General features: G+C 40.7%; 1 protein-coding gene across 1 annotated transcript in view; it reads left to right on the forward strand.

Annotated features, from left to right (window-relative positions):
* The window catches only part of ADAMTS12 (ADAM metallopeptidase with thrombospondin type 1 motif 12), a 157,346-nt gene extending 145,788 nt beyond the window's left edge, over positions 1-11,558 (forward strand). The window contains exons 20-24 of the mRNA XM_054054706.1: positions 437-589; positions 3,308-3,481; positions 5,014-5,160; positions 5,840-5,993; positions 8,575-11,558. Coding sequence (XP_053910681.1) covers positions 437-589; positions 3,308-3,481; positions 5,014-5,160; positions 5,840-5,993; positions 8,575-8,774 — 828 coding nt within the window. The 3' untranslated portion in view covers positions 8,775-11,558. The remainder of the gene's footprint in view (positions 1-436; positions 590-3,307; positions 3,482-5,013; positions 5,161-5,839; positions 5,994-8,574) is intronic.
* Positions 11,559-12,144: the final 586 nt, after the last annotated feature.

Genomic DNA, 12,144 nt, shown 5'->3' on the forward strand with positions numbered 1-12,144 from the left:
TCACACAATGCATTTCAGGTTTTCAGCATCACGCACTCAATTTGCTGAATATCTTATCAGAAGTATTGGGGGTAGGGAGGGAACAGTGATGAAGATTGGATGGGATGACATTTTGCATTGGATCTCCAAAGATCACAGAAGGACACTGGAACAGCCTGTGCAGATTTAGAATGTCTCAGTAAGCAGGAGTTCGGCAAAGAAAAGCAGGGCATGGTATAAATCATCCTTGGTATTTTCTTAACAAAGAAACAGAAAGCGTTCTGTCAGAACAGATTTAGTCTAATTTAGTTGAATTTTAAATAATCTTTTGGGCACATCAGATAACCTAGGTTGCCTAAAATGGTTCTGGATATGTATATTTAGGTTCCTGGATTTTTTCTGGAATTATTTACTAATGTTGAATTTGCCCCTGGTCTTTCCTCTCATGCTTGTGCAGTGTTCTACCACCTGTGGATTGGGGTCTTTCTGGAGACACGTGGAGTGCAGCAGTGGGAATACATCTCACTGTCAGCACACAAAAAAGCCTGATCCTGCAAGAAAATGTTATCTCCGCCCATGCGCTAGCTGGAAAACAGGAAATTGGAGCAAGGTAAGTTCACTCAGAGCTGTGTGTGAAGTGCTAACTTCAAAGAGAAGGGAGTTTGAAATACTTAATTTTTAAAATAATTATTTACTCCGTGAATGCATACATGACTCTCAGATGACCGTTCAACACTAATATACTAATTTTCTCACTAAGTTATTTATGGAAACGCATCTGCTGTGACTTTTATTCTTCCTATGTGGGCATCTTGATCATTAACTCTTTCACCTAGAGCTGAAGCAGCGCTCACCATCCATATTCAGTGGAGATCTCAGGGCAAAGCTGTACTTACTTCTATGTGACTGTTTTCATTTCTGCTTCCAGAACCATATCCTACTTTTAAAAAGCAAATGAGAGTTTGGGAGAGGGAGTCGGCATGCTCCTATTCACCTTTGCCAGTGTGTATTCATCTCGTTACTTGACATGGTCTGTTTCCCATTCATGAAACTGCTAAGTTTTATATAACAAAAAATAAAGAAAAATGTGCTGGGGAGGATGCCTGCTATGTCTATACTGGGCCTTCTTTGGTCCCAGTTATGTATGCAAACCTGGTCAAGAGACAGAAGAGTTTCCAAGGTGGAAACTGGAACCCAGAGAATTGTGTTTGAGTTCTTTTTTAGTATTGTAAGGTATGTCATGAACTTTTTGATGTGAAGGACTGGTGACTTCTTGAAGCTTCATACAGTTTATCTTCATACTGTCTGAAAATTAAGGCTTTGAACAGCATGTTAATTTTCAAGACTCAGAAAAGAAAAACTACAAAATTCTTTTTTTTGAAATAATGTTGAATTAATAAAGAAAAACCCAGGTCTCCCAAACTTCTTCAATATCTATCATTTTTGCAGACAATGTCGTTGCCTTTGGACAAGAGGGCAGACTGACACAAAGAAGAATCTGCAGAAAATATTATATCTATAGTTATAGTTATAGTTATAGTTAGTTATAGTTATAAAACGTGCCGTATCTTGTTGAGCTCTTAGACATAGAATGCTTTTGTACGTGAAATACATGCCTGTTTAAAAGGTTTGGTCAAGGCCAAGTCGTTACATAACCACATTTAAGCCTTCAAAGTTAATTTTAAATGATATATAGACATTCTGTAGTTGTAGTTGCAGTAGGGCATATTTCACCTTCACTTTTTCTTTATGTTACTGCTCTTAAGACAAGTGGATGATAGTTATGTCACAGAGAGCAGCTAGAAATCAGGTTAATGATTAGGTATTACAGGAAACAAATATTTTCAATTGTCAGTCTAATTGTGAGGCCAGTTTGAGACAAAAGACTTTTCCTAGCAGATTTCTGATGTTTTAGTCACCCTTATTTTCCAGCAGTTGACCAATACAAACCTTATTACATTTTCATGTATAAAACTAGCCATTTTTCATCTGCTTTTGCAAGAGGCAATTTTTTTCGCACTACTGTTTTCAAACATTTTAAGATGCTTTATCACAGCAAGATGGCTGTATTCCCCACTAGTGTAGTAGAGCTTTCTTCATTTCTTTACTCTAGTGTGATTTTTCCCCTCCCCAAAAGGAAAGATGCTTACTGACCTAGTCTGATTTTAGTACCAAATATAATTTGCATGTATTGTGGGGTCTCACACAGTCACTTCTGTCCATTGTTTCTACCCAGACGGGCAGAGACTTCTGTGAAGAAGACTGTGGACTCCCATCCATCCTTGAACTCCCTGGGGAAGTATTATACTCAGGTTCCTTGTTCCACTGAAGAATGCTTATTTATGCAAAAGAGAACATCGTCAGTTGTTACATTACATCATAGTGGAAAAGAGGAAAGCTGCTCTGAGGTTTTTCATTGGTGTAGGCAGTACTGGCTTTAATTCTGACTAAAGGCAAAATAATTGAATATGTATTGCCTTTATCCTTGGTGTAGCAAATTCCGTTCTTTCTAAGCGGCAGGAGAGATCTTGGGCTTTGCTATGTGGGAACAGAATGTCGTACTGCTGCATGAAACTTTGGCACAAGCTCTGGGGAGAAGCAGGAGACTGGAAGGGCTTGCTTGGCTTACCAGTAATGCTGCAAGATGAGAAATGATTTCACAGGCTGTGAATGAGGCTTGCTCTTCTTTCCCAGTCTGCTCGTGGGTTATGGATCCTCCTGTTGCCAGGAAGGACCAAGGAAAGTGAGGGTGAGAACTGCTACTGAGGGATGAGTCCACTGTCTCCCAGTGTTTCGGTGGCAACTCAAGCCTATCGGCTAAGACAAGGAGCAGTTTTGCCAGCCTGAGCAGCTGCTGCCGTGAACACTCACCTCTACCGTGGCTGAAGGAGAAATCAGCTCACACAATTGTGCCTCTTTCCTCCCTCCCTTCCTCCCTCCCTCCCTCCCTTTCTCCCTCCCTCCGAGACAACTAAAGAACTGAAAATTTCCCTGTATACAGGATTTGCTTTTTGTGTTTATTGCATTATGTCTTTTTCACTATGACTTTTTGGAAATAGCCGGCAATATTTCCTAATCAAATATGCATCTGCCTTATTAATGGATGTTCCAATGAAGAAAGGGAAACATTTATATGACATATTCTGATTTGCAATGATAAAGACTATGGATTTTAAGTCTAACAACAGATTTTTGTTACAGTAAACTGGAAATTTCCTTTGTGAGTCAGGATGCTCAAAGCTCAGTCTGGTCCACGTCCTCCTCTGTGACTGGGGAAGGAACAGCTGTTCAACAGAGCATTATTCGGAGATTTCTGTTTTTTCTACAGTGCTCTTCTAACTGCAGTGGAGGTTTCAAGACCCGAGATGTTCACTGCATTGATGTTCGTGAAAAGCGACTTCTCAGGCCTTTTCATTGCCAATTACTTGGATATAAACCACAACTCAACACTAGTTGTAACATGGAACCTTGCTTGCAGTGGCATGTTGAGCCCTGGAATGAGGTATTGTTCTTTGTTCAATTTATAGTGACTGTCAGTTCCCATGTGGTTAGGTAAACTTCTACTCAAAAGGAAGACACATAGCTAGTACTACTCAGAGGCTCCGCAGTCCTTGTGTATGGTTACGGAAAGAAATATCACAGACATTCCTAAGACTTCCCTGAACCATTCCTAGAGTTGCATGGGATGCACAGGCAGAGCTGGTCAATTGCAACACTGTGAAACAGGGAAGCACATGGCCTGGAAGATTTGTTTTAGCTCTTCTACTGAACTAGTAAATGTGATTCTTTCAGACTGATTCCTTTTGCTGCCATTTTAACGTTGCTTTCTCATGATGATTAATCTAGAATTTTCCTTTACAGTTTTGGGCTACAATTTTATGGGGACAGAAATTGAGATTGGACATAAGATAAATTGGACTTTTGGGTCACTTTGTAGTATAAATCTATGCCAACAAACTTTTATAGGCAGCCAGGCACATATTTACATCAGCTGAAGCACGTAGTCTGATTATATTTTAGTGTTTGCTCCTGCTAAAAGCAGCTTTGGAGAAAGTACCACAATGTTTGTGGCACTTTGGACCTGATGTCTTTGGATTTCAAGGGAAATGATCACACCTGCTATAAGGAGACCTTATCCTCTGTGCAGTATCCACAGGTTTCCTGTCAGAGCATTCAGCAAGAGTTGAAAAATAAGAGTAGCCCAATGATTATGCTTGTTTGCCTCTTGAAATATCTTACAAAACCACTCATCCAACGCTGGCAGTTGTCTTCATGTTGAAGATACAGGATAGAATTTGACTGAAAAGATTCACTTTTCAGATGCCAGCTTTGGCCTTCTGTCCATAGGCATGCAGTTCCTCCTAGGACAGGAATATTACATTATTCAAAGTATATCTGCTGCCTTTGGTGCCTTATTTCATGTCAAAGCACAGAATTTTTGGCGCATTTCAAGGCTTTATTGCAGACCAAGTGAATAGTAGTAGAAGATCAGTTGGTAAGTAATAATACACTAATAATGCACACAAAAGAATGTTTAAAAGATATCCTGGGTCACTGTCTCTGTATGCTACTTTTATTGCCAAATAGTTAATTTATTGAGTGCCTCAGGTGAATTTTAATGTCCACAGCTGCCTCATAAAAGTGAGATGTTGCATCTCATGAGCTTATAGTGTCTTCAGTAGGTACAGGAGATGAATTCTGAAGACATGTGACGTCCAATATCATTCTTACTGAGGAAGTTACTGTTGCTGGTGGTGCTGCATGGGCAGTTCTGTGTTGCCTGTTTATGTTGCCACACTGTTGTATATTCCTTGCTTTAATACGTGTCAGGAGCAGCTTGATACCAATATTTCTGGACCAATAATGACTTCTTCCCTGTCTCTTTCCAAGAGCTACAATGATATAAGTGTCTCAGTGCAGAGCCGTCTCCACTTTTGTAAATGTAGAACATTTCCTACTGTCCTTATGGTCTGTTTCTGGGTTCTCACCCATTCCCACCTCTCTCCTCATGGTTTTGTGAACCTCTTCTTTTAGTGTTCGAGAACATGTGGTGGTGGCCTGCAAAAGCAGCATATCTACTGCCCAAAAGAAGGCTACTGTGACTGGACCAAAAAACCTAATGCAACCGCATCATGTAACAGGCAACCCTGTACCCAGTGGATTAACCAGGCATGGGGCCCGGTAGGATTCAGTCCCTTTTTGTTCTATTTGTTATCCCAAGTTGGCCATACTTGGGGGTATTATTCACTTGTCAGTGAACTTCTGTGCCTATGGCAAATACAGTTTCTTGTGCACAACTGGAGTTTCAAAGAATGGTCTTTGAAAATCTTACTAAACCTTTCAGAGTCAGCTTGTCTCAAGTTCTTCAGGTGATAGACATCTGTTGCTGCATTAGATGTTGTTGGATGGAGGGCTGGAGCTTTTTCCCTTTTCTAATAAAAAAGGAGTTACCATTGGCATTCTTTCATTACACATTTAAAGTTTTCTGCTGGAAGAGGCTACTGGGTAGTAAACTCAACCATGTTGAGTTAGATGTAGAATAAGGTAACATTTCAGAAGGATAACAGGACAGAGCGTGGGGAACTTTCCAGGATATGCAGTATATGTTTAATTATAAACGGTTACACATTCCAAGTTGCTGTATTTGTACTCTTTACCCCTCCACCATGTCCTGCTAAGTCTGTCCACGATACAACATGGAGGTGTCTGGGTGGAGAATGCAGTGTGCAAAGTACTTTACTATCAAGCATTCTGGATCATATGGCATTTTTAGCTTTCTGTCCCATACGGCTCAAACGTTAGGATATTACACAATTTCCATACAAAAATTGTTATATACATTAAAATTACTCTCTTTCAGTGTACCACTTCTTGTGGAGGGGGCATTCAGCAAAGAACTGTGAAGTGCATGAATATAGGAACTAATGAAGCTGAGGATGACAGTATGTGTGTGGATAAACCCAAGCCTGCAGAGTATCAGAAATGCAATCTTCAAGAGTGCAGGAGAAGTACAGGTATGATAATGCACCTGCATCAGACAGTTTCCAGAAAGTTCTTGATCTGTGCCGAGATTCTGCAAAAACTGGGAGCTGGTGCAGTTTATCAGCTTGTTGTGAACACTACAGGCTCAGTAATTATTGGTCAGCTTAATCTGCTAAAGCTCAGCTGTGCTGTTGGGGTAATCACATTGTCATGTTCTCTAGCACTACTGACCTTGTGTTGCTGTGATGAGGAATTCAGTTCTCTGAGTATGCATCCCTAATTTATGATGCCACAACTAAATTAATAGGTCTGCTGGTATTGACCTATTTTAGATAACTCACATGTTGCTTTGAGGGCTGTGGAAGGACATGCTGTGAGTCTAAACAGTTGCCTTTTTTAAAGGCAGATACCCCCATAGGAACCACACATTCTGGACTGAAAGTACAAGCAAATAAAGTGAGACAGACACTGCAAGAAAAATCTTGTCAGTGAACCCAGGTAGTCTTAGCACTGTGAATTCCATGTCCCACAGAGTGAAACTGTCTCCAAAACTCAGAGTTGGAGAGATGTCCCTTTGTGACTCAGGGTGTCCTGTGCCTCTCTCCTTCAAGGAACCAGAAGCCCAGCTGTGTAGGTGATAAGAGCCCAGAAAAGAAGGCGGTGAGGGAAGCTTACAGAAGGGTATCTTTATCTCTGTTTCTGATGAATGCAAATCAGAGAAAAACTTGAAGCTGGGTAGTCTGTGTACTGCAGTATCCAGCAGGTACCCTAAGGTAAAAGCAGTGACAGCTCAGAGTCCTTCTGGAAGAGCCTTCAGAGGTCTTTTGAAGGAGGATTCTTCCCTCATAGCAAGTCTACAGGAAGAGTCCAATCTGGCAATGAGACAAGAGGCTGACTCCTGAGGTTGACTCCAGTACAGATCTGGCATATATCTGAGAATGATGCATCACTTCTCCTGCTGTTCAGAGAATTTCAAGCAGATGTTTTGCCCTAAGGTGGACTCAGTCTGCTTATCTCTTATCTCTCTTTTTTCAGAAGGACAGGCTCAGAAAAATACTACTTACACAGATTAGTAATAGTTATTTCTGTGAATAAAGTTCAAGGGGCCTCTACAACACAGGAAATGCCCTACTGGGTGGGCTAGTGCTTCATGCAACCCAGTATTGTGTCTCCAGCAGTGCCATTAGAAGTTGCTACTTAGGGACAATACAGGAGTTTAGTTCTTTCCTTTGATTCATTTCCATGGTATTCCTGCAGCATTCCCAAGTGGCATATTAGGATTATTAAAGGCACCCCTTTTAGTTTAAATTTATGAGACTTTTTCCATTAATGTATTGCATCCCTTTTTGACCCTGCAGTGTTGTCTGCTTCCACCCTCCTCTGTGGCAGCAAGTTCCAGAGGTTCACAGCCTGCTGTGAAAAGAAATTCTTTTATCTGTTTTAAACTACCTTTATACTAGTTTAATCAAGTTTCCCTAGTTGTGGGGAATTGAGGGATATGCTGAACAACAGCCTTGCATTTGGCTAATCCACTGCCTTCCTGCTTTTGCAAACCTTGACTCCCACCAGCTATCTCTTCTCACAGCTGTAGACCCTCATTTTATAATACCTAGCTAAGTCTTACATAATCTTGATTTATTACAGCTACCCCAGATGTATCAGCACCATGATACAGATAGTAAGTCCCTGGCTTGCTCTGGTGCTGCAGAAATTGAAGTTTGGTCAAGCTGAACATGTAGTTGCACGTGCCTCATCTATGCTTTTCTGCCTGCCCTGCGTGGCTCTGCAGCGTGCTGCTCACCCTTTGCACTTATCTTAAATGCACTATTACAAGAATGAAAAAGTTCCAGACTCACAAATCATTCTTGCAAGACTCTCTCTGGCAGCTTTTAAAAGCAGAAACATTAAAGTGAAAAACATAGGTCAGCTATGTCTGTGGCAAAAGTAAAGACTCACTGAACAATAATAAGAGTGCTATGTTTTCCGTGACAAAAGTTCATGTGAAGTTTGATAGAACCTGTTCACTTAAAAGTCCTAGTTTTCCAGGGGAATCAAGCTGACCCATAACACAAAGGAAGAGAAAGCCATCATGGTTGGGGCTGGAGAACAAGTCTTACAAGGAGCGGCTGAGGGAACTGGGGTTGTTTAGCCTGGAGAAGAGGAGGCTGAGGGGAGACCTTATTGCTCTCTACAACTACCTGAAAGGAGGTTGTGGAGAGGAGGGAGCTGGCCTCTTCTCCCAAGTGACAGGGGACAGGACAAGGGGGAATGGCCTCAAGCTCCGCCAGGGGAGGTTCAGGTTGGATATCAGAAAAAAATTCTTCACAGAAAGAGTCATTGGGCACTGTCAGAGGCTGCCCAGGGAGGTGGTCGAGTCGCCTTCCCTGGAGGTGTTTAAGGAACGGGTGGATGAAGTGCTGAGGGGCATGGTTTAGGGAGTGTTAGGAATGGTTGGACTCGATGATCCAGTGGGTCTTTTCCAACCTGGTGATTCTGTGATAGTTAAGAGCCTTAACAGGCATGCCTATCAAGCATAAAGCAGATAAAAATTCTAGAAACGTGGATAATTTGTTAGCAAAATATAGCTAATTCTTCTCATCTTCTCCACCACAGGGGCAACCTGCAGCAAAGACCAACTGTCTGTTCACTTCTGCCAGAGGCTGAAAGGCATTGGCAAGTGCTTGCTGCCATCAATACAGACTCAGTGCTGCTTCACATGTAGTCAGCCCCGAATTCATAACAAAGCAAGATATTGGGATCAGCGAGGCTTCAAGCAACAAAATTACACTAAATCAAGAAGAAAATCACCTTGAAACCAAGAAAACAACAACCAAGCTGCTCAGCACTAGCTGGTTTTTGTCTAGTTGCTTTGAATAGGGCTTCTGTTTACAGGTTTTACGTTCCTTCCTTATGTACATTCTTTTTTCTGAACCATCCAACATAAATGGAAATCTGTCATCAAAACTGGGAAAACACATCCCTCAGGGTTATCAGTCCTAATTTACTGCTTCAATTTTTGTTTCTGTAATAGCCCCAAATTTGTAACATAATTTGCAATGTACCAGCAGCTAGTACTTCTTAGCCATGCATAGAGGCTAGAAATAGTCTTGCAAGAATTTTTCAATTTTTTTTTAAATGAACATTTTATTTGTTCTTTCTTCCATCTCTTTTCCAAAACTGACATGAAACAGCATCGCTTACTTAAGAGTAGTGAGTGAATGCAGATGATGGGGCAGTGGGCACAGACCTGCACTGTGGGCCACTTCCCTCTACGCTCATTTTTATGTTTTTAGGAATCACGGTGAAGTGGCAGAGTTTCTCTCAATTATTTGCTCACTTCATAAATTTAAATATATAATAGCTGATAATGGTGTGCAGGCCAAATTGAAATTCTATGTTTGTAAAAATTTTAAAAAATGTTCATTTAGTACTTGACTGAACCTCTAAAGGATATGTCAGCTGTAGCCGCCAGTTTTATTCTGCTGCAAATGTCTTGCTCTAACCTGGAAATGCCAACAGATGTGGAATAAGATCCAATATAGATCTTAAGCAACACTTTTTGGTACCGTGAAAGCAAAGCTTTTTGCATCTGCCAACTTAATGTAATAGATTGTAATTCACACCAATTTTCTGTGATAGAGCTATCATATAATCCAGTATTTCCTAGTAGAGTGTAAGTGCATATCCACAAGGATATTCTGTGATATCACTCACAGCAAACCTTTCCTCCAGTGTGAATCCTTGATTATTGTGAGGCTGAGGGCATCTGGGACAGGAGGCTGAAACCTGGACTATATGCATAGCGCTGGGCTTCAGGCATTAGGAAGGCAGTAGCCAAATAGCTTCTCTGTTTTGCTATTGAAGAAAATCACAGAACAAGCTTTAGAGAGAACAGACTGGACTCTCTGAAGCAATGCTGGGCATTTTTCAGAAAACCTGTAGAGAGACTGATTTTTAGATTCCTTTGAAATTCAGTAGGATTTAGACAGCTTGGTTCTTCAGGCGCTTTTGAAAATCTCAGATTTACTTCCTAGCTACCTGATAGTTTGAGATTGTAATACCGGGAAACATGACATTTCATACAATGTAGAATGGCGCGCATAGCCATGAATCCAAGTGTCACTGTAGTTACAGAGCTATGACTAGCAATAGCCCTATTTCTAGACAAACCTTCATGAGAATTTACAGAAATATTTGGGCCTGGCTATAATGTATCAACCTAACGAAGGCCACAAGTCTAACTGCCCTTTTTCATAGATTTATGACCTTTGGCTAAGGGCTTACTTCTTCACTTGAAGTCTCTGGGAGTTCAGGATATGCATCATAGTAAGGTTAGATTTATTAACCTCTGTGATGGCAATATAAACCCAGGTGCTAATAAGATCCACTGTTAAAAATATGGTGCTAAAACAACAGATGTGGGGATTAACTTAGAGTGGTGCATATGCATCTGTGTGTGTGCATTGCATACATGCATATACTCTTAAAATAATACGTGTCTCTGGTGTTGCTGGCCAATGCCAGACATAATGCTTTTTAAGTTTCACAGTGTGCTTATGGCCTTCTGAGGTCCTGAATGGCTACTGATCCTTTGAGCAACTGAAGTCTAGGCAGTTCTTTTTCCATTGGACACAGAAATATTGAATCATGTGAAGGACTGGAAGTGTTCCATCTGATTCAGGAGGTACTTGGGCAGGGCTTGGCATCAGGCTGCGTTGTGTAGAGTAGAGCCTGTACTGCTGTGTCTGAGGCTCTGATGGACAAACAGCCTAGACTGGTGGACAGTGCAGATGCTTCTGATGTTCCCAGAAGCATCTTCTAGGATTTGGACAGGACAAAGTTAGATTCACTTCAGAGAGAGGCTTTCCTGTGCTCAGAGGTACCTGCAATGTTTTATCCACAGAAGTTAGCAGAAATGGACCATCAGGTCCATGGGCTGATGACAAACGAGCTGACTGGATATAGTGCAGATGGAAAGAAAAGTGGCTGGGTGGATTGGCCCTTCCAGTGCTTTTTATGGCTATCATGCAGTAAAACCACTTCTGGCTTCAATATTCTATTCAGGGAGCTGTTATTTTGTTTTAAACGTATAGAAGTGAATTAATTATATTGTGGACATTAATCAAAATAATCTTTCTGCCCAGGGAAATGCAGTCATCACTGTTGCTCAGTTTAAAACTTTAGGGAAAAGACTGTGACAGCAACGTGAACTGTTTTAATAGAGCAGTACCACTGCTGTGTTTTACATAGTATCTTACATCGTACTCATCAGCCTAATAATCTCCTCTGTGCTAATAGTATGTGCAGTTTTCTCTCCCATCCATTTAGTAAGATTTCTTTCTTATGACATAAGTGTTTTTAAGTAAAGGTTCATTTGTGATCCTAAGCCAGAGAGTCACTATTCCCAAAACTGAATAAAGTATTAAGTGCAGAGGCATAATATCATTATATGATTATATTAGCCTAAGACACATTGGCTTCCACAGGTTGCTCAGGAAAAAAAAAAAAAAAAATTGTATTTGGCACATTCACTGCTTGTTCTGACATGTCAAGTTTTAAAAAGCAAACTATGATGACATACTTGTTTCAAGCTTCAATAAATGGCATTGCTTATGTCTGATGTCTCTGGTATTTTATGTTTCCAGTACAAGAAGATACGTTAGGTGGGATTTTGAGGAAGAAAACTTAGAAAGCATCTTTTCTATTCCAATACTTACCATTGGAATATTTTGATGATTGATATTCCAACATAACAGAGATCATTAAAAAGAGTGAGGGAAAATGTAGCACCATAAAGCATGGTAAATTAAAGTATAAGTAAAAATATGCATTAGTAAACTTTGTTACTTCCTATGAAATTGATGACATCTTACCATTTCTAGTTCGAGCACATGTGTCTTAGCTCCTTTGCAGCAGTTGTTTGCATGTCTATTGTGTCTGTTGAGGGATGTATTTGCTTTCCTGAATAGCTGTATGCAATGTGGTTGTATGTATATCAATGTGATCGTGTATACTCTCCTACCCCTCTGGAATCTTTGAAGTTTTTCAAGTACTGCTGATGCTGATGCCTACAAAGTTAGTCCTGTCCCTTAACATGCAGCCCAGGAGCTCTGGCGTCACAGTTAGGCATGTATACTTGGGTAGAGAACACCATCAGTTTGCACTCAGTTACTAAACTACACC

Source organism: Cuculus canorus, chromosome Z (assembly GCF_017976375.1).
Source record: "Cuculus canorus isolate bCucCan1 chromosome Z, bCucCan1.pri, whole genome shotgun sequence".
Taxonomy (NCBI): domain Eukaryota; kingdom Metazoa; phylum Chordata; class Aves; order Cuculiformes; family Cuculidae; genus Cuculus; species Cuculus canorus.